This window comes from Pyrenophora tritici-repentis, chromosome 10 (genome assembly GCF_003171515.1).
Source record: "Pyrenophora tritici-repentis strain M4 chromosome 10, whole genome shotgun sequence".
NCBI classification, from domain to species: domain Eukaryota; kingdom Fungi; phylum Ascomycota; class Dothideomycetes; order Pleosporales; family Pleosporaceae; genus Pyrenophora; species Pyrenophora tritici-repentis.
Genome location: NC_089399.1, coordinates 3251575 through 3271591, shown reverse-complemented (window position 1 = coordinate 3271591; position 20017 = coordinate 3251575). Strand labels below are relative to the sequence as shown.

The window sequence follows — 20017 nt, the reverse complement described above, 5'->3', positions numbered from 1 at the left end:
CTTGGTAATCTTCTCTCATAGTCTTAGATCTCATTGAATCTAGGTTTCGGACTAGTGTGGCTATTTGCATGTTCGTCATCTCCGTGAGCCATTGAAATGGAAGATTTCGCTTTACGTATGCGGAATTCCCTTGGATAAGGCGTAAAGGGAAAGAAATACTAACTACAGTTCGGGCGACATTACAAAAGACGTGATATAAGTATTTGAGGAGATTTTGGAATGGTATAGGGGACAATGTGTATGGGAGACGTGGGACTCGCAGTTCGGCGCAAGGAAAACAGACGAGAGAAAGATAGCAGCACAATTTGCGCGCATCAATGGTCCGCGGAATATAGAGATGCTCAAGAGATTGTGTCCCTGTTGATCTCATCTCCTTTACAGTACTACGGTACCCATACTTGGCGTATCAAACTGAAGAACCATCGATTACATGATCTCGACAAGAGCTCTACCGAACTTTTTCACTCTTACCCCTCCCTGTTGATCCGTATGCAATGGTAAGACGTAATGGGAACCGAAAGAGAGTGCTCTGAGCGAGTGGAGGTGATTGGTGTAAACCACCGCACCCAAAAGACTTCAAAGAATTACATTGACGCAATCAATTTAGATCGAAGAGAAGCCCTAGCCTGGTTGACGTCTTTGTGGTTCGGTGCGTCAGGTAGTGACATGTGGTAACGTGGTGTAATTTTACAACGAAGAATGAGAGTAACACCAAGAGCCGTGTGTAAGCTGGTAATCTCGAGGATTTTTGCTGTTTTCTTTTGACGTCGCTCGGAAGTGTTGATCTTGCCCTAACATTTGAAACCGGCATAGCTATAAGATTTAGTTTGTTTAATGCACAAATTGAATTTCATCATATCATGCCTGTATCTTATATTCGTAGTATTAAACACGTAGAGCTCATGCTGAAAATAGAGAAAACTTCCCTGGAAGGTTGCTAGCTTCTCTTGTTGACTGGATTGAGTAGGAACTGCTAGCTGAATTGGATAGCGTGGGGGTCTGGTACAACGCGCTTACCAATTCCAAATACAACTCAAGAAAGGAATGGCGATCAATGCGCGAGTATAGTAGACTCCACAAAGATACAGATACCCACCAGTGTTCAAGCTGACTCTTGGCTATGCAAGTATATCCGGTGGTTCATTCCTTCGAAAACAGAGGGGTGTTTTCTCACAAGTACTGTCTAGGCTCAGCAGTGAGACGTGGCGTATCTTGACCTCGGAGATGGGCGACACATGCGTCAAGACCACGCCAAAGTCAAGTTAATCATGTCCTTTAAAAGAATAGAGGCGTGGGGTAGTTGCGACAGTCCAATGAATGTAAGGTGCATCCTGGACGTTTTCTGCGAGACGAGCCGCCCGCGGAGTGGGGGCGCGCGCTATTGGACGCTGAGGCTTGTCTGAAAGAAAATTACAACGACAATGCCGCAACTTATTATCTCTTTCTGCATGTGCGATGGTTAGAGCTCTAGCAGAGGGGATAGTTGCATGTTAGCGCTCCGTTGAGTCGAGAGTTTCTGGCTTTTTGTTGGGCAAAGTCGGCGGCTTGCTGTTGAGGCATAATGCCTGTTCTGTACTCTGATTGGCCGGCTCTTCGGCGACAGCTGTACCACAATCGTATGTTCTACCAGGCCTGCATAGACGTGACAAGCAATCATACCGTATGTATCCTCACTGTACTACTACGCATGATACATAGATGCGAGAAGTTCCAGCCGCTTTGATCCTGCCCCAATCCGTCAACCATGCTTTGCGAAATCGCAGAAGGCCGTTGGCGAATTGTACCGATTGCGTGATTCAGTATGTGTTGATTGGCGCGGGAGAACTGGTGCGTTTCGTCCCGGTATGCATATAATTTGCGGGAGCGCTATAGGAAGCAAGATCGGCCGGAAAGGGTAAAGCCGCTATGCGCAAGTCTTGTAGTAACGACGGAGAGGACTCAATTGGTGGGCGTCAAACGGTACGTATCGCCAATACAAGCGACTTGGGATAGTCGCCCGCTTCTGAAGTATAGCGAAATTGGGGATGGAACTGGGTAGGCTGCCCAGCAAATGCGAATGTGCTGTTCTGCCATGTGATTGGTCCACACTGTGCTTTACATCTGTTCCGGCTATGCACACAATACTGACTGCGGCCCAATACATCCAGAATGCGGCTTTTAGACGTAAATGTCGTCGTATGTCATGTATGGGCCATGTCTCGTTGTCCTGCTGACAACACGTCGACTTGTCCCATTGGCCATTTCGTTCAGGTATAGCCTCATGTATCCACCGAGACGCGTCTCTCAAACCAGCCAGGAGCAGTGGTACACGAGCGACAAGTAATCGTTTACCACAAGCGCTTAAGCCTACTTCCACTCTATGGCCGCGATCGCGATCTGCTCAAAAGCTGGGGTAGCCCGCACCCTCTTCACGTCTCTTTCGCCTCTCATTCCGCCAAATACGCTACCAAAGCAGCTGGATCTACCAGAAGATGACCTGACCAAAGTAGGAGACGGACATGGGTGGTAGGTCGTCCGGGGGAACGATGGTGAACATGGTCCAGGCAGAGGGATGGATGGCGATCGACCGCTTTTCAGGCCACTCAGCGTTCGCCACGTAGGCCAGCAATTTTCAAACTTCTTCCCAACTCTTGAGACTGATGTGGCCTATTCAGAACAGTGTATACTTTGCTCAACCTCGTGTACTTTCCGTCAATCGTACGAGTAAGGGATATCAGAGTGCAACATACACGAAAAGGACGATGCGACACAAAGGAACACGACAGACCGATAACGAAAACGAACCACTATCGGCTCACTAGCAGAGTATTGGAAGGAGTACTCGCAGCCCACCTCACCATGCCCTACGGAGCGATGCACGTCGTCGCGACTTCACACAATGACCAAGCACATATTGGTCCATATGGGGTGGAAGATTAGGAGAGTCTCTGGTGGACTGTGAAAGTAAGCCGCATGGGCAAAGTACTGCTAACAAGACTGTAGGCAGTGGTGCTAGATTTGGAGACGTATGCAGGGCTGAGGAATAGTATATAAGAGTACGCACGACGATGGCGTGGGCGCAGGCCATCTGACACCATGAGCATGGAACAGCTAGGACCGGTGATTTTCTCGGCAGCACCCGTTCACGCTATCTCATCTCACTCTAGCGTCGTCACGTGTCGCTCGAGCTTCGAAATTACCCCACCGCTTGTCCTCCGTCGCAACAACAACCAACTTCCGTCCCCCCGTCCTTTCACGTCAAACCTCGTCGTCAGTGCCATAATTGCAGCTTGCCGTTACCGCTCGCCTTTGCCCTCAACATCTCAGAGGAGGGCGTCGTGCCGCTCGTAGCTGGGCCGTGCGCGATCAACTCTCCACTTCTATTTGCGGCTACGCGACACTCATGGATTGGACGGCTTCAGCCCCCATTCCACGGCACAGCGGCTACATTCACTGCAATTGGATACGCGACCAATCAGAAAAGAAGAAAATGTTGATTGCATCATGATAACCCAAGGGGTTCAGTAATAAAAAGAAACGATTGTAAGAGGTAACGCCCGGCCTTTCCCGACCCGTCTTCCACCCCTCGGCACCCGCCTTTTCTGTGTCATTCCGTCTCCAGAAACGATGAATGAATGGACTCAACCTTAAAGGAGATACCGAAACGTTGTACATGAAACAAAATCCAGACGCCCGCGCCATGACCGCTGGCAGCTCAGTGAATCGCTTGCAGTCTGCGGTTGCGCTCGCAGGTCAGCTCATAGATCTCTCCGTCCAGACCGCGAATCATTTCCATCGATTTCTCAATTGAGGCTCCGAACTTGTGCGGCTCACGCTGCCACCGCCCGACGCGGTCCACCTCGGCGGCTCGGCGGCGTTGTTTCGTGTTGATCTTTTCGCACAGCTTGCAGAAAGTTCCCGTAGGAACTGTTTGCATGATGAGCTTCATACCACACGTCTCGCCGATTCGATACTCCTTGGCACAGTGCTGGCGGAAGTGGCCCCACTTCCAGTCGCCACAGGCAAAACGGTGCTGGTCGTAGAAGCACATGTTTCAGGCTTGAAGAGCTTGGATGTCTGGTGTTGCAATACGTTAGCCTTGGTGTTTGACTGCTTGGACGACAGCTCTTCAAGACGTACTTGTTGGTTCTCGTTCAAACACTGGACCTTGTTGATAGGACCAGCGACCGCACACCTGGGATGGGTCAGTTCAGGGCCCACATCAATGTCGAAGTTGATGGACACATACGGGATGGTTGGGTGGTAGATGACCTTTGAAGAAGGTGTTTAAGGTCTGTTCTCGAGAAAGAGTTTATACACGGAGCTTGGTGTAGCAAAAGATGAAGGCTGCTCAGGGGATCTAGTCGATGACTGGAAGTTGCTGTCAAGTTGAGCTTGATGAAGTCAATTGAGGGCAGCAGCATACCGCTATTTATCCTTCGAAACGCATCTCTGTCGCCGACCTCGCCGGTCATCCGTTGTGCTCGAGCCCGTTTCGCCATCAGACCATAGGTTGTTGCCATGGCCTATCCCTTCGTCGACGTGGTAGCACCCCACCTGTCCGCGTCCAACGATATCGCAGCGATTCAAGGATCCCTCTCACTCTGACGCTAAAACAATGCGGAGACGGGCTGCAATGATACCCTAGGCCGTGCCGGCGTTTCCAGCTGCAGACAGATATCACATCTCCTAGGCGATCAACGTGTCGTGGCTTCTTGAACCACGTAACCCTTTGTTGCGGATACGAAAATCCCTCATATTCCTTGTCGACATGTCTTAGCTGCCGCCGGGGATGCTGTGGTATGTCGTTCTCGAGCATTCCGGACCTCTCATGCCATATGAGATGGAGCATTTGTGAACCGAGATACGGTCACGTGCCGGTTGGTCCATGCCGAGTCACAGTCCGCTTCAAGAATCTTTTCTCGGAACTAGCAAGTGATTGGCCAATGGCTTCCGCTATTGGTACCTCAGCGGGAACGAGTTGAGAAAAATACACGGGCCAACCTTGAGTGCTTGTGGTTACCACATACTCCCAACGCGAGCTATGGTCGGCCGTTACAAGGTGCATTGACCAACGTTTGAAGAGTACGCATTACTGGCGTTCTCGGTTGGACATCGTTCACTCTCTGTCACTCTAGCACGTGTTGTGCTTGCGGTCTTTCGGGCGTTTGCCGGCTCGTTATGCTCCTTCCTCGACCCCCAATGTCCCCGTTTGCGGCCAAGCTAATCAATCTGTGTAGCATCAATCAGCTTCACCGATGGTGCTTAATCGCCTCTCGTGTCCACTAGACCTTCTCATCCGTCTCGCTTGGCTGACACACAACATGCCGGCCTTTCCACCATGGACTTGAGGCACTGTCGGCCAGTCACCTTATCTTCCCATGCTGCAGCAATGCGTCTTAGACAGTGCGCCTGGTCATCTATCACTGCCACCCGAATGGAACACTAGCAACCTCCGCATGCATGTTGCATTGCACGGACTGGGTCCTTCACTCAGCTGATCTCCATCTCCACTCAACGGCTGGCTTCTCCCGTTGCCGGCCTATTATTGACCAACTAGTCCCTGCACGCTGACAGGCATACCTCTCTTAGATAACACGATGGCGTGAAGTTTATGCGGAACCTAGCCCGCCATCGCATATCAAGGCAATCATCTGGACCCCCCGGGCAGACACTAGAACCGGCCATAGCATGCCCCATCGGAGATCCTCTGACGTGGCGAGCGGTATGTGGTTGATCGAAGGGGAGGCCATATCCCTGACATTCATCTTACCGTCTGTCATAGCTTTTACGAACGCGTCCGAGTTGGTGGCCTGCCTCTCCGCGCATAATCAGCGTGGAATGCCTTCCCCCAGCCTATAGAGAGAGCTTCACACATCCAACCGATGTCACCGGTGAGGCCACGACGAGGGTATCCAAGGCGTCAGTGTTATGGTGTAGTCAATGCGGTGGCAAGATGATGCAGCATGCTTTCGTCAATCCCCTCAACCAGTCTGCCTTGGTATCAGATGAGGCAACAACTCCACATTACCGAGCCAATTGCTTCTCATCAGTTAGATTGATTTGTACGGCTATCATAAGTTCTCGATTGTACACTGGGAATCCATGGCATAGGGGCGGAAAAGTGAGTTTATACCAAATGATGCAAAAGGTGAGGTGCTGTTGTGGTGTCATCCGGCCTCTGTCGGATTCGCGTCGTGCACGGAGCCACACACCAGCCATCATAATAAACATAAAAACTGCGGCCGCAGCTGCGACCGCAAGTAACCTTGCAAATAGGTGCGCGATGAATGAACTTGTTGCTGATTCTACCTTCTTTGGGCTACTCTGACGTTGTGATGTGATTTCCAATCATTTTGACAGCAAACAATGGCCAGCAATGCGGTCTATCGACGACGAGCGTCGTCTCTGACCATGGCTCGACGTTGAAATTTGCTACATGGCACTCCGCACACACTTGTCGTCATGTGAGAGCAAAGCGATGCTGGGTATGGCGCGAGTACATGGGCAGCGAGGGCACTAGATGGCGAGGTCGCACGTAATTTTGGTCCCGGGACGAGCGAGTGCTGTGCTTGTGTGGGCCGGAGCTGCGGTCGCCGGCGCCCTTGTTGCATGGAGAGCCAAGCTGCGTGTTGGCGGATTGGCGGGTGCCACTTTGCGGTGGGTCAAATCGGCCTGGCCAGCTTGGTTGCATGTCCCCGCGCGATGAGGGAGATGGTTGGCTAGTGGGGGTGAGATGACTACATGTATGACGAGACTGTGAGGGTACTCTGGGAGCTGATGGATCGCATGGAAGCCTGGCACGCAGTCACTTCATGGAACACAGTTCTCGATCAGTCGGCGATGCTTTCTGGGTTGTGCATTCTCTTACTTCAGTATAGTACGGTTGTGTTGAGACTGGGCAATAGAGTCAGGCAACAGACGAGCCAGCCTCATGCGACTAACCTGCCCTCGGTGTGGGACGGCTAAGGTGGCGGGACCTCAGCCTGAAAGTCCTGCCTCGCCTTCGCTTTACCATTGAGAGAGCATGTGCATGGTGCTGGAAGACCTCGCTCGAGCACAGGAAACCGCTCAATGCAACCAACGTCTAGCCGCATATGCACCAACAAGAAAGGATCAGGGGACAGGTTCATGACCTGGCTGATTCCGCGCGTCTTCTTTGGCTAACCAGTATACGAGCTGCTTGTCAGACCGATGACGGCGACCGGCAAGTGGGTGAGAAACAAAGAGAAGGGCAACATGACGGAGATGTGTTGTCCATGCAAAGGGCGCGAGGGAAACATGTTTCGCATGATTGTGGGAACCGAGACAGTTGGGGGTCACTGGACTGGCTGCACAAAAATATGTTGATCCGGAAAAACAATTAGACACGAGACTTTGGCTGTCAGTTTGAGATATGTCATGCATGTGGCCCGGTTGAAACAAGGCGCGGCGACGGTGCCATATGAAGGCAAGCAGTTGAATCGTCCTGTCTGCCCTATGACGCAGGAAGAGGGGTACATGTCGGCCTTGTGGAACATTTGACCTCGGATCGCGGCGGTTGCTACTAATCTTTGTGCGTATGGCGACGCTAAACTTGATATGCTATGATGGAACATTCCCATCCAGCATCTAGAAAGAGAGGATCCGTTCACGTAGACGGAGTACGTGTTGATATACCGATAGAGCACCGTAGTCCGCTGAGCCGAGCATATGCATTGGGTAATTAGCCCGCCTTACCAGGCAGAGGAAGCCTCAGCAGATTCATCCTGCTACAAAGGTATAAACCGCCGCGAGGATCTGATTGGCATACAATGGTGAAATGGCCAGACTATCTCCGGCCTACTGGGTTCTAACGTCCGCTAGTCGCAACGTCTATCGACCGAATGAGCGGTGACGAGACAGAAGGAGAAGGACCGATACAACATGCACGGTAAGCGTGGGTCCTTGAGATCAGCGAAGTGGGGAGGGACGAAACGAAAACAATAACAAAAAAGGTCTGAAATTGGTCATTGAAAGGCGACGAAGGCTTCGTGAGCGTGGCAAGACTGGTGGTACGGCCATTCTCGTGGCCCGGCGCTTGACGAAACCACTCAACATTGGCAAGCGCCCACATTCCAAATGCCGGCTGTAAACAAGACCAAGCATAACAAACCTGGAAGCAATCGCCGTGAAGACGCAAAACTCGACCCATTAGCTCGGAATAAAGTCCGCACCTAATAACTGTGGGTGCAGCAGCGTGCGTCGTTAGCTTGCATATCGAACATTTCTAAGCGAGAGCAAGACAAATACCCTAGCCCCGAGAAACCGGCCACGAGCATAATGCTTGCGTGATGGTGATATGCCTATGAGGTGGGAAACGTGGGTGATGGGGATTGCTTGCCATGGCTGACGTCGGGATGTGTTAGTTGTAGCTTGTGGCTAGTTTCAGAATGGTAGCCGGATAGCGAGTCAGGTAAACCTACCTAAATGGCCGAGTTCGCTGTGTAAGAAGCTAGTACGGCGAATGCCTTCCGGGTGTATCCAACCTGTGGCTTGACGTCCTCTATTCCATACCGACCCCTCCTCTGATCGGAAAGATTTCCCCATCGTGGCACTCGCTTTGTTGATACCGGTGACCACGAGGGAGCTAACCATGTCGTTATACCCAATAGAGTTTAGGAAAGGGTTCCAGTCTAGAAGTTCTATGTACGATGGCGAACATGCTGTGGCTGAGTCTCTTGCAGTAGAGCTGGCTATCCCTGCCCATCGAGTACGGCTTCTGGCGGCCGAATGATGTGGAGCATTCAGCACCAGGATTGAAACGGCACAGTTGCTCTATACTTGCAACCTTGATGGAAATTTCTACAGATCAGACTTCCAGACGTCCTGGGTAAGAACCAATTGACGCGATAACGGCAGAACTCGACATATCAATGGGTAAGGGGGGCTTGCTGCGCCGGTACGCCTGCATATGAGGACATGTCACTCTGATACTTCCTTTCAAGTGGAGGATATATCTGACGAGCGGTGAACATGACACACGTACCTGCCATTCGTTGGGAAAGTCAGAGATCAGTTGCGAAGGATCTCTTGGCATCGTCCTGCTCCGAGTCCGGCGCCCTCCTCCGCACTATACATCTCCATGCTTCACGATGGTGACGGCCAATAGGCCATATCGGGTATTCCGAGGCTTCAAATCATCGTAGGCGTTGTTCACGAGGTACAGATCAGCCATCTGGTTATGCAAGGAGTCGATATGACGCGTCGGGTCTAGACATGTGGCCCAACAAGCTACATGCTGCATCTCAGCCCTGTGCCACGTTGCAAGAGGTTGTATATCGTATCCCGGACTATAACTCCATGGTACGGTTGTAGGAAATTCTCGGCAGTCGAGACCAGGTCCGTATTAAATGAGGCGTTCGCGGTGGTTGGGTTGTCGCGTCAGCGAGGCGGGTTTCGAGATTCCAGCTATGTGGCCAGTGTCGGACAAGAATCAGTACTATAATTCTCAGTAAGCTCCGGCTGAACACAAAGTTATATGAGCACATGAGCTGCTGATCTGCTGCGGAGCCGCTGCGAAGCTGGTGGTTTTGTCGAACGCCAGGGGTAGCCATTTGATGCTGCACTAGTGAGGATGACTAAGCAGGCGGCGCAACAACAACCTGGCGATTCTCTTGCGACAGAACTGCAACATATCCATCACCCGTTAGATGGGACAACTCGCTTTGGTACTTTGGTGATCTATTTGGCCCCTCATTTACTTTTACATGATACCAGTCATGGATATCATCATATTGGCAAGGCTTGCCATTGTTTTCGCACGACAGTGTCGCTCCCCTAGGTAACATCTGTGGTATCTTCTTTCCTCTGCGTTCCCTCCTCCCGCGGTGTGCGAAATCGAGATGGAAACTGTCACTCAATTCGCTTTGATCGGTGACAGAGAGATCTCTCCACATCAGAAAGATGCTCTCATCACCAAAAGGAGTACGTGCATATCTCCTGTAGAGTAGCACACTAGGTCATTGCATTACGGATGTTAGATTTTTTATGGATGGGATGAAGTGTCTATTGTCTGTCTCTGTCTACGGCTCTGTCTGTGGGAGGTGGCCTCGCCTCGGGCTTGGCAGTGCTAAGTCCCGGCGCTAGCCCTGGTTTGGGGGTCTCATGTCCTTCCCCAACCACCATCGGCTCGATCATGGAGCAAAACCTCGCCTCAATCTGACAACGGACAAAACTTATAGACATCCGCCCAAAGCACCTGCACGTCAGAAATCCAATCTACAGATTCTGGCCTGTAACTTTACGTCCGAAAATGTAAGAAGATGTGCCTTTGATAGATCGTAAATCATCGTGGCGGAGCCAGCAACTACACAGGGGGTATCATGACATACACTAAACTCCAACAAAGGAACTACATTTACCACCATCCTTACACCTCTTCCTATATCCTGTATCCTCCAATCAAGCTCATGATATGCAAGAATCCTCTGCAATGCGGCAAAGCAGAAACGCAAAGACGTGGCAACGAACACACACTGTAGGCTGCATAAAACACCGATATCGTCCAGGCCTTACGACGTCCGAGTGTCTTATAAAAACCTGCTACTACTAAGCATTGGTATCACTTTATATATATATTAAAACCTCGCTCTATACCTGGCTGAGCTTAGAGGGCTTTTGCGTGCGACTGCGCTTTGACTTATGAGCGTCCGACCGCAGATCGGTCTCGGTCTCGGACCCTTTACGCTTGAGAGCCCGGGGTAGCTCGGTCCCAAAGCTCGGAACGGATACCTGAAAGAATATTCAGTTTCTTTCCGTATGGGGGTCTTCATGTGTACTTACAGCAGATGATGGAGCAACAGCGGTCGAACCGGTTTTATGCTTATGAGCCCGAGATATCTTGGTACACGAGCTAGCGCGCGATGCCTGGTAGATTGGTCAGTCTCTTCCGGTATGGGGGTTTTCGTGTGTACTTACGGCAACTGAAGTATCTACAGCGTCATACTTGTCAACGAGCGAGCCGGCTCGCTCAGCTCGCTCGGCTTGGACGTTTTGACCAAGCCGAATGAGCTGAGCGCGCAGTGCGCGCTTGCAAGCCGAGCGAGCTTAGGGATAGGCGCTCGCTCAGTCAGCTTGCTTAGCTTGGTTGGATGGGGCGGTTGGAAACTTGGGGCTGAAGGACTTGGTGGAGGGGCAATCTCACGATGATTTTTAGGTGTAGTGCGTAAGTTCGAAACCTAGTTATAACCTAAAATACACTCTTTTTTGCTATATTTCTAGCAAATAAGCTACTAAATTTCCGGCTAACGGCCTGGCAACAATATTCTCCTTCTGCGACACTTCACTTACTACTTATCACCCACCACACTCACCTATACTCCATCAACGCGTCTCTATTTGCAGCTATTATCTACCTCGCCGTTGCTATAATGCCAGCAAAAAGAACACGCGTTAATGCTCTAGAAATCGCGACAACTTCGAAGCGCCCTAGAGTCGCAGCGCGTCATCGCGGGACTGCCAGCCAACCTGTGCTAGTCGATACTCGGCCATTCTCACCATCTCCACCTCCTCCACCGCTGTCGCCGCGTCAAGCTCTCGTCGCCGCGTCAAGCTCTCGTCGCCGCGCCACAAGCACCAAATTTTGAAGCGACCCTCCGAGAGTCGCGCGCCGAAGAGACAATCATCCCACCACCTGAGGGCAGCGAGCATGCCACTGTTGCAGCTTCAGGAGCAGCTAGCGAGGCTGTCGACGAGGGTTTCGTATGGGTAGAGGACAAATACGACGGCTTTAATTGGAGTCGCTACCCAAAGCACTGCAAGCCGCCCACATCACTTTCGAACCGAGCAAGCTGGGTATACAGCCATGGCTATCGCATCGCCTTGCGCAGCAACGTCGCAAAAGTCACGTGGATCTGCCACTATTGCTATAAGCACAAGTTCACTACTGTTGGCCGTGGCATACATGACGTCTCGCAGTCTCCATCAGCGCCAGCACGTCATCTCGGAGAAGACAAGAAAGGTCATGGCTTGAAGCCTCCAAGTAAGCGCACTACCGTCGCTCCTCGGAAAGAAACTCTCCTCGAACGCGCCCTTCAGAAGGGCTGCTCTCAGGCTGTTGCCAACGAGCTTACCAACTTCAATATACAAGAGTTTAGGCTTGCGGCCGTCACCTGGCTCGTCGAAAACAACCTCCCACTCTCACAATTCGAATCATCGTCTTTTCGCAATATGATACAATTAGCTAGCGTAGAGGCAGAACGAGCCCTGTGGGCATCTCATAACAGCGTCTCACGATACGTTATACGCCTGTACAACTACCTGTTACCAAAGGTTGTCGCAAGCCTTTCAGAATCAATGAGCAAAGTCCATATAAGCTTTGACGGATGGACGACAAAAGGTGGCAAGCGCGGTTACTTAGGTATCGTCGCCCACTACGTTGATAGCTCTGGCGAGCTCAGGGACTTGCCTATTGCGCTCCCACAACTGACAGGTGCCCACACCGGCGAGGCCATGGCTGAGGTCGTGATGGCAATATTCAAGCAGTTCGAAATCACTGTGGGCAAGCTCGGTTACTTCGTCCTCGACAACGCACATAACAACAACACCACGATCAACACTCTCGCCTTGCAGATGGGCTTCAGCGCTACCGAGCGTCGCCTTCGCTGCGGTCCTCATACGCTTAATCTCATTGGCCAGATGCTACTCTGGGGTGAGGAGAAAGAGTCCTACGATAACGAGGAGACTGAGCGCGTGAACGAAGCTGAGAACATGGCTACTTGGCGAGGCGATGGACCATTAGGAGTGCTTCTCGCGGTTATCAACTACATCAAAACACCACAACAGTACGCTCTTTTTGAGAAGTATCAGAAGCTCGCTATTAGGGACCAGCCTGTCAACGCGCCAACAGAACAGCACAAAATCAAGGAGCCCGTCAAGCCAGTTGTTACTCGCTGGAACTCTTACGTTTCGTGTTTTGAGCGCGCTGTTGAGTTGCAATTAGCGGTTAATGGGTACGCCAACTACCATATTCAGAAGATTGAAACTGAAGACGCGTACGCCCGAAGTCGTAACAACAAGCTGCCTGCAGCGCCGGATTGGATGAGGTCTGATGGGATCAATGCCCATGACTGGCAGGTGATTGCTGAGTATATTGATGTGCTCAGGCCACTGAAACAAGCTACAAAACGGCTTGAAGGCCGCGGCAAAAGCGGTGCTTTTGGAGCAATCGCTGAGGTTATTCCAGTATTTGAATACTTACTTGGAGTCTATGAGGACCGCTTGCAAAGCTATGAAGACGTCATTCACGATGAGCATACAGAGTCACCCGAAGACCACCTTGCTATCAACCTCCGCGCTGCCCTAGTTAAAGCCCGCGAGTACTACAACAAGCTCGACCTCTCGCCAGCTTACTATGCTGCTACAATCCTTCATCCTCGCTACAAAAGCTACCTTGACGCAGCGTGGGCGGATAAGCCTGATTGGCTAGAGAGCAGCAACCGCAAGTTTCAACATTTGTGGGCGGAGTACAAAAGCTTACCGAAGCCGCGCTTACGCCCCAAAGTCAGGCACAATGATATAGACGACGCTATCAACAGCTTTATTGAGCCTGCAGGGCTTACGGAGAACGAGGAGGATGAATATGAGGCTTGGAAACGCAGCGAACCGATCGCTAGCGAGGGCGTCGACCCTATAAAATACTGGGTAGGACTCCGCGATCGCTACCCCAGCCTTAGCAAATTTGCTATCGACATGCTATCAATCCCAGGCTCAAGCTGTGAGTGTGAGCGCTTATTCAGCGAGCTGGGTGACCTCCTCGAGCCCCGTCGGCGCAGCATTTCTCCGCAACTTCTAGCAGCAATACAGTGCGATCGACGATGGATAAGAGCTGGATTTGGCAGTGGTGAGGTGCCTGTAAAGGAGGCTATCAGCGATGAGGAGATGGACGCGAAATACGGTGTACATAAGTGGGATATTAGCTGAGAAACTCAACACCAAGGTTTCTATATAACTTTCCTAATCGGGACTGAGCCCATCAAGCCGAGCGAGCTGACAGCCCTGTTTCAGCCAATCCGAGCGAGCCGAGCGAGCTGCTGGCCTCCGCTCAATTGGCTGAGCTCGCTCAGCTTGCTCATTGACATCTGTGTACAGCGTTCGAACCGTTCAACAGATCCTCGCCATTGGCCTGACGTGCAGCATTGAGGTGCTGTCGTACAGCAGGATAGTTGGGCATACTCCGAGAGAGGGAGGAATCAGTGATCTTCAGCTTCTCCACCATCAGATACTCCTTGCTCACATTCGTGAGGTATCCTGCAGGAACAAAATCAGTGTCATACGCGATCTTGATTGTATTGGTCGGGTCGAGAAATGTTCCTGGTAGCGGGCGGAAGCGTGAGTTCTTGTGCGTCTCCAATACTGGCTTGGGACTATCCTTGTACTTCGGCAGACGGCCGGCCTCCACAACATACATGGAGCGGTTCTTTACCGCTTGTGCCCGTTTTTTCATGCCTTTACCACCAGACGACTCCATGACAATGGCCTTGGCGTGATCATCGAACATCATGTAAATGACCACAGAATAGTTCTTGGTGATGATATTGCCAACATTCGTGCTGTGGAGATAAGGGGAATATGGGTCTTTTGCCATCATAAGCACCGGATGAAAACCTATCTGACCAATGAAGAAATCCGTGGATGGAACAGATTCCGCTACAGTAGGTTGCCCAATGCCGATGTCTTCAATCTGACTTCGTAGAAAGAAGCCTCGTGATCCTCTTCCTCATTTTTTCCGGTCTTGCCACAAGTTTCGTCTAAGGTATGTTCGCCATTTACTCTTCCTGCTGCATGGTCTGCAATCGGGGAAGATTCCCAATATTTTCCTCTTCAAGGATCTCGCCTTCTTCTGCCTCGCTCTCTTGAGACTTGCCCTTGATCGGCTCCAGCACTTGGATTGTGTTGTTCTCGATTGCACTATCGTTGCGCAATCTGTCCGTGACATCCTGCGGAACACTATCTGCTTCGTTTTCGCCCTCCTCCAGCTTACCCTCGCTGTTCGGCGTGTTCGCGGCAATCTTCCTTAGCATTTCGTTCCGGGCGTCTCGCTCGTTCTCGCTGGGAGGCTCTGACGTGTGTTCCCTCTGCCTCCGAGACATAGGCGACATAGGCATTTAGTCTCTTTGTCCTCTGCCAATGCAGTGGCAAAGTATGGGAAGGGGCTGTGGTAAAGCTGGAAAAAGCTGAATTGGAAGCTCAAGAAGGTTCGAAGGTCGAGTAGTCGAACTACTGCTCGTTAATTGTAGATCTATGCAGCAATTCGCTCTGCGAAAGAAGTTATGGAGCCAGGCAGACACGTAGACATGTGCACATGGTCCGTTCCCATGCTTGTACTATGGTGAGGTAATTGTTTTTCACTGTATATATTTTGTGGACAGACCTTAGGATGGTCCATGTGTTGGTGAAAGCAAACACACTCTTTCTTCGCCACCACCCTCATCCAAGCGCAACTTCAACAACAAGCTTTCCCTTGACAAACACTCGATCCCAATACCAGAAAACCTATCACCCAAGAACCACAGCAATGGCGCATACCTCGACAAAGACCGTGGCTTTATCATTCGACACCGCAGTAATTGGAGCGTTGTCGATGCAATTCGAGAAGGCCAAATCCATATCACAGAATGTCGAAAAGGCGCGTGAAGCTCTGCACCAGGAAGCGCCCAAAGTCGAGCGAGAGCTGCGAACAGCACGCGTACTGGTTGACAAGACGTCGATGGAGTTGGATGGCATTAGGGAAATATGCTCCCGATAACCAGGAGGCACGACTGAAGAACAGGACAGAGTATTATACGCGCGCAGTGAAGCATACAGGAACGCAATAGCATACCAAACAAAGCTTCAGCGAAAGAAGGAGGCGCTGACGAAGGACCGAGAGCAGGCGGAGTCCTGCGCCTTTGATCTTTTAAAGATATTCAACGCATTTGGCTTGATACCTGCGCTCGCTATTTGCATCTTGAAGCAAGCAAGGGCGAGTCCCAGCCTATGTTTTTAGAATCACCAGATCGATCAGTACCGCCAGCTTCTGTGTCTCTAGTCGACAAAAACTCCTGCAGACCCCCGAACGTGGAACCGTCAAAGTTGTCGACTCCGCAATGCAGAGAAGGCATGGGTAGCAGCACTAGACAAAGCCTCGGCTCCCAATCTATAACGAGAAAACATGGACTTCGACGATGACGACTGGGACCTCGATTCCGACGACATCAGAATCAACAATGAAGACGCCATCGAAAATTTGAAGCGCAAACCCGACTGTGACTACGACAGTCCGTACGACCCCAATCGAGTACGGAAATGGACGGAAGACCCCTATCACCGAGCCAAACACCAAAAGCTTCGTCCAGACAGAGACGAAGCCGTTCACCTCTTCGACTACAAGCCCATCGATCCCTCCGACAGCATCAGCCTGATCGAAGAAGATGAGCAGTACCAGGACCGGATAGCGACTATGAAAGAGGAGATGGTGACGAAGCGCCAGGAACTGGAGGATACCATACCGAATCACGAGAATCTGCCATTCGCGGATATTGTGACCGACAACTTTGAGTTCTCCGGCCCTATAGTGACGACGACGTGGGACAAGCGGTGGGTTCATCGCCGCCGGTTGTTCGAGGCAAGATGGAATTCGCGGCGGAATTCACTTTGATATAGGTTTTCTCGATTGTCGAATTTTGATTGCGATACGATCACGCATATGTTTTCATTCTTGGTTTGATATTTGCGATATAAATACACACGGTGGTTGGGCTCTTATTTGAGCCTTCCATTTAAGCTCTCATTGGAGTTCTAGTTATCGGGTTAGTTTTGCTACGTAGACAATCACATCTGTTTTGATCTTTGAATTATTTCAGCGATCCAAGTCAGATATCCGGCCAAGAGCACTTTAGCTGCTTCGCAAGTGATAGCCTATAGTATTTTGAAATACTCATTGTGCCCTTTTAGTCTTTTGCCAAACTATCACTACTGACTAATATTGTAGTCTCCTGACTAAACGCATACACGCATACAGCTAGACGCCAAGCTGGTGTGGTTGTTATCTTTATCCAGATCGAGCCAGTTTTAAGCGTAGAAGTCAAAGAGGCAGGATTTTCAATTGTGAAGCTGTATAATCTGTTGTTCAAATCGATCTACGCGGAATTGTCTATCACCGAGACTCCGGTGAGGGGCAGAGCACGTGACACGACGATCCCTGCATCATCCCGCTTTGGCAAGTGACCTCCCGTAACTCCATCCAATCCAAAAAGAATGCCTGGCCAGCATGACACATGTAACACCGCATCTCCTGACAGCCCATTACACATGACCGGTCCAGCCGTGGGAAGATCGTGAGATACACCTTGCTGTGGTCGATCTAACCTCTTGCGGAAGCGCAGATGCCAGTGGAAAAATCGAAAACGCTGTTCACCGGCCAGCGGCTTGAATGTAGTCTGTATAGTCTATCGGAAATGCCTATCAAATGCGTCTATAATCATTCGCAGATGTGAGGCGGTCGATTTGGCGATATCCAAGGAACGTTCCTGATAGTCCATCAGCCCAACACAGGCAAAGTATCATGTGCACAAACAAACCAGAAGTTTTTTCATGCAGGTCTCCTATGCCTCTTGCTCAACTTCCTCCTCGTGCGACTTGTCTTGCGCACTGGAAGAAACTCCTGGTTCGCAAGAATCGGTTGTTCGGCGCCCTGAGCATCGCTATCGGCAACACTCGTCCCATCTCTGAGCGCCCTATGCTCTTCTCCCTGAATATGCGCATCGAAAAATGAAGACCTCCATGGCGTATGCTGTTCATCCAGATCCCCCGCGGGGTTCCTCCTTAACACGCGGCGCGATCGCTGAACATCGCTAACGTCTTGTTCTCTCCTGAAGGAAATCTCACTAAAGATGCGTCTGAAGAAGCGAGGCATGGTAGCTGATAATATATGTAGCGAGAAAGAGGTTGACACGTATGTCTGCAGAAGTGTTTATGCAGGGACTTCTGGTGGGATCTCACAGGCTTATCAAGGCGGCTGTCTTAGTGTTGGTGGCGAAGGAGTAGGCGGCAACTGCGGGGGCGCACATCCCTGTCACTAAACGAGACGGGAGGTGATTGGTTGATTTGTACGGATCGTCGTGTTGATCGCCGAACCGCTTCAGCTGTGATTTCGACAAAGACGCGTCAACGGCAATCTTGCATCCCGTGTGATAGATTCCCGTGCCGGCGCTAGTATATCGAGCAATTTTGACAGCGAATGTCCGTCTGTGACCAGGTAGCACACAACCACGACCGTGTTCCGCGCATCGGGAACATCATATGTGCGCTGCGATGCGCCCCTGTGTTTATACGTCAGATGACGTTTTCGCATTTTGAGTTTGATCGGCTGATCTTTGTTCCATGGGTCATCATTCACGCTGATTGCCTACAGCACACACCACCACTTCAGCTCACTAACTTGCTTCAGCTGACACTTGACGAAAAGAACGTGGAAAACAGAATAGGGGTCACATAGACTAAGCTATATTAGTGCGAAGATCGCGTGAAAAAGTCGATATAAAAAGAATTGCATTCTATCCCCTTTCTGGTAGGGAGTTTGCAGAAATATTTCTCAAAGAAAAAGCCGAAGTACCAAAACGCTGGCTGATCCTGGTCGACTTTATTGACGTATCACGCGAGAAGTGATACGTGGAGTAATGACTGAATAAGAGCGTGATTGATCAGCGTATACAATCATGCGGAAAGACAGCCCTGAACCCAATTCGTCACATCATCAAAGTATCGTAGGCCGCCGACGATAAGATTCCAATCTCCATGCGTCAATCTTCTGCCTCTTATCACCCTCAGCAATAACACTGAAGCTATCGCATACCTCGATCTCCTCTTTGAACTTGCGCTTCCCAACCCTTGAAGCCGCACCGCTCTCACTGCATACCAACGCGACATCTGGACCTGTGTTCTCGGAACTTGATCCCGTAGAAGCACCGGGGCCAGATCGTTGGCACACTACGTTGTCTTGACCTACGCAAGAGTATGTTGACTGGGTTTGAGGCGCTTCACTTGGACATGGCTCAGGGGGATCCATTCCCCCCTCTACGTCCAGCCAATTCCAGATATGATCGTAGTTGCGACCAGCACAGATAGCAGCAAGCTCTTCATCGTCCAAGTAGGGGTTCACAGCTGGATCGACTTGATCTGCTGTCACCGTGTAGAAGCCACGATCTATAGCAGACTTCTCCAACTCCGCTAACGCATCCTCTGCGACGCGCAAAGGTCCTGTAAGCTGTTGGCCGCGTCGCAAGAAGATTGGGCCAAATGATGTTGCGAGTTCGTCAACGGTTTGTCCAGGGTGCTTTGCACCGTATTGAGCGAAGAACTGATTATAGCGGGTTCGATGAACGTCGTGGGCTTGCCGGGCGTCTTGCAGCGCTAATTTCGCCAGATAAGTTCGATATTGAAGTTGAGCTTCACTGAGTAGCTTGGAGACATTGTTGTTATCGTCGGTTGTGCTTAGAACATCAACATGGCCTTCCGCCAATATGTTTGCCACTCGATTGTCACATTTTGGCTTGTCGGCCACCAGTGAATCGATGCGCATGTTTGGGGATGCATCATCGGAAATCGATTCGAATGGCATCTCCTTTTCATTACTAATTGCTGGCTCCAGTTGATTCTCAAGGATTGAATCGTCGTCGCTGTCGTAATCATCATCGTTTGGCAGAATGCCCGCTTTGGTGAACAAATCATTGTAACTGGCGGAGAGACCCTCCAGCTGGATGTGCCACTCCTTTCGCAATTCTTCCTCTTCTGCAATCATAGTGGCCTTCTGTCCCTCGAGCTTCAAGAGCAGGACCTCATCTGCACCTGTCCCGGAACGACCAGGAGACGCTCAAGTTCAGCTATCTTTGCCTTGCGACTATGAACAAGGGCTTGGTGGTCGCAGATTATCTTTTCGAGCTTTGCGAGGTTCACGTTTGCGTCTTTTTCAACTTCTTTGTAGTCGCGCTGAAGCATTGCACAATTCATCGAAAGCTGCATAAGGCGATGAGTGGGTAAA

General features: G+C 50.8%; 8 protein-coding genes across 8 annotated transcripts; 3 read left to right on the top strand and 5 right to left on the bottom strand.

The window, feature by feature from the left end:
* Positions 1–3694: 3694 nt before the first annotated feature.
* Positions 3695–4030, bottom strand: PtrM4_050840 (uncharacterized protein; the record flags this gene model as incomplete). Its single annotated transcript, XM_001936870.1, has 1 exon — positions 3695–4030. The coding sequence occupies one exon, from the start codon at positions 4028–4030 to the stop codon at positions 3695–3697; it is 336 nt and encodes a 111-aa protein (XP_001936905.1).
* A 5873-nt stretch (positions 4031–9903) lies between these two features.
* Positions 9904–13920, top strand: PtrM4_050830 (uncharacterized protein; the record flags this gene model as incomplete). Its single annotated transcript, XM_066104881.1, has 2 exons — positions 9904–9924; positions 11476–13920. 2 exons carry the CDS (start codon positions 9904–9906, stop codon positions 13918–13920), a joined length of 2466 nt encoding a protein of 821 aa, XP_065959445.1.
* A 148-nt stretch (positions 13921–14068) lies between these two features.
* On the bottom strand, positions 14069–14584 carry PtrM4_050820 (uncharacterized protein; the record flags this gene model as incomplete). The annotated part of the gene is made up of 1 exon (XM_001936869.2): positions 14069–14584. The coding sequence occupies one exon, from the start codon at positions 14582–14584 to the stop codon at positions 14069–14071; it is 516 nt and encodes a 171-aa protein (XP_001936904.2).
* A 181-nt stretch (positions 14585–14765) lies between these two features.
* On the bottom strand, positions 14766–15089 carry PtrM4_050810 (uncharacterized protein; the record flags this gene model as incomplete). The annotated part of the gene is made up of 1 exon (XM_001936868.1): positions 14766–15089. The coding sequence occupies one exon, from the start codon at positions 15087–15089 to the stop codon at positions 14766–14768; it is 324 nt and encodes a 107-aa protein (XP_001936903.1).
* A 425-nt stretch (positions 15090–15514) lies between these two features.
* PtrM4_050800 (uncharacterized protein) lies at positions 15515–15745 on the top strand (the record flags this gene model as incomplete). Its single annotated transcript, XM_001936867.2, has 1 exon — positions 15515–15745. The coding sequence occupies one exon, from the start codon at positions 15515–15517 to the stop codon at positions 15743–15745; it is 231 nt and encodes a 76-aa protein (XP_001936902.2).
* Positions 15746–16150: 405 nt separating this feature from the next.
* PtrM4_050790 (uncharacterized protein) lies at positions 16151–16636 on the top strand (the record flags this gene model as incomplete). Its single annotated transcript, XM_001936866.1, has 1 exon — positions 16151–16636. One exon carries the CDS (start codon positions 16151–16153, stop codon positions 16634–16636), a length of 486 nt encoding a protein of 161 aa, XP_001936901.1.
* Positions 16637–17569: 933 nt separating this feature from the next.
* Positions 17570–17893, bottom strand: PtrM4_050780 (uncharacterized protein; the record flags this gene model as incomplete). The annotated part of the gene is made up of 1 exon (XM_001936865.1): positions 17570–17893. One exon carries the CDS (start codon positions 17891–17893, stop codon positions 17570–17572), a length of 324 nt encoding a protein of 107 aa, XP_001936900.1.
* Positions 17894–18733: 840 nt separating this feature from the next.
* PtrM4_050770 (uncharacterized protein) lies at positions 18734–19777 on the bottom strand (the record flags this gene model as incomplete). The annotated part of the gene is made up of 1 exon (XM_001936864.2): positions 18734–19777. The coding sequence occupies one exon, from the start codon at positions 19775–19777 to the stop codon at positions 18734–18736; it is 1044 nt and encodes a 347-aa protein (XP_001936899.2).
* Between the last annotated feature and the right edge of the window lie 240 nt (positions 19778–20017).